Source organism: Hipposideros armiger, unplaced genomic scaffold, assembly GCF_001890085.2.
Source record: "Hipposideros armiger isolate ML-2016 unplaced genomic scaffold, ASM189008v1 scaffold_1716, whole genome shotgun sequence".
NCBI lineage: Eukaryota > Metazoa > Chordata > Mammalia > Chiroptera > Hipposideridae > Hipposideros > Hipposideros armiger.
The window spans coordinates 55,231-56,444 of NW_017733066.1; the positions used below are offsets into that span (position 1 = coordinate 55,231).

At 39.7% G+C, this 1,214-nt stretch overlaps 1 protein-coding gene across 1 annotated transcript in view; it reads left to right on the top strand.

Moving 5' to 3' along the window:
* LOC109378066 (nuclear autoantigen Sp-100-like) overlaps positions 1 to 1,208 on the top strand; it is a 19,296-nt gene extending 18,088 nt beyond the window's left edge. The window contains exon 7 of the mRNA XM_019634529.1: positions 983 to 1,208. Coding sequence (XP_019490074.1) covers positions 983 to 1,020 — 38 coding nt within the window. The 3' untranslated portion in view covers positions 1,021 to 1,208. The remainder of the gene's footprint in view (positions 1 to 982) is intronic.
* Positions 1,209 to 1,214: the final 6 nt, after the last annotated feature.

Below are 1,214 nucleotides of genomic sequence, written 5' to 3' on the forward strand. Positions count from 1 at the left end.
CTCGTGCTCTGGTTATGGGGTTTCCTGTCTGTGGGCTCCTTGGCAGCACTCTGAAAACCCAATTGTTTTTGCTCCTCTGTGCAGCGATCATCATTGATGACTCTGGAAGACTCTATGATGAGTCCCAAGGAGACGTCTTCTGGGAACAAAGGAGGCCTGGTAAGGAGGAGGGAGAGAAAGTTTTGGGCTGCAGGAACCTGAATTAAGGGCTACTGTTTCCTGAGGCATCTTGTTCTGAGCCCCTTCTGTACCATGGATCTGGTTCATGATAGAATCTTATTCTCTGTGTTTAGTTTACTGAATCGTATTGGGAAACACAGGGAGATATGAACTCATTATATAATGTAGAAGATGAAACATATTAATTAATGAGTCCTATTAATCAGTATATTTACTCTATATTGATTACATAGTAGAAATATGCTAGCTATGTAATAAGTTTGTTTTTAAAATAACTCCTTGCTACACCTATAAAGGTCAGATTTCTACAGTTATTTCTATAGGACAAAAAGCTAAATATTCCTTTATTGGAAGGTCCTATTGTCATCTGATCACAACCTTGAGTCATATCAAGAGACAACTCATTCAGCTATAAGATATTAGCACAAATAAAGACTTCAGATAAAACATTCTGAAACCCAAAGTATTGGTTTTGACAGAGTCCTTCAGCAAGTCATGACATACATAGTGGTTTTTCAAAGGACCTTTACTAACAATCTTACTTTTTCCTTTACAACAACCCTGAGGGGTAAGCAGGATGGACATCATTACCCTTGTTGCTAGACGAGAAAACACAATTACAGAAATGTTTCAAGGTCTCTACAAAGTCTCATGGAAACACAAGGATAGATAAGACCAGCATCCTGTATTCTGAGTTATTTCTTTTGTAAAATTAGAGCTCAAAAAGGTCATCAAACTCTTGTTTGCTGCACTTGTTTGCTGCACAATGATGCACTAGAAAGCCAACAAACAAGTGAACAATGTGCCCAAGAGCCTGAGCCAGCAGGTAAGGCTGAGTGACTGGGTTTGATGAGTGTAGGGACCAAGGGATACTTGCTGGTCATAGACAATGAAGTGATGCACATCTTCAAAGTGATGAAGCAAAAGCAATGAAGAAAAGGAGACATCTATTAACAAAGAAGGGGAAATCTCACAGACACACAGCTTGCAGGATTTCAGCCTGATATAGCGATAGCAGAGACCTGCAGAGAGGG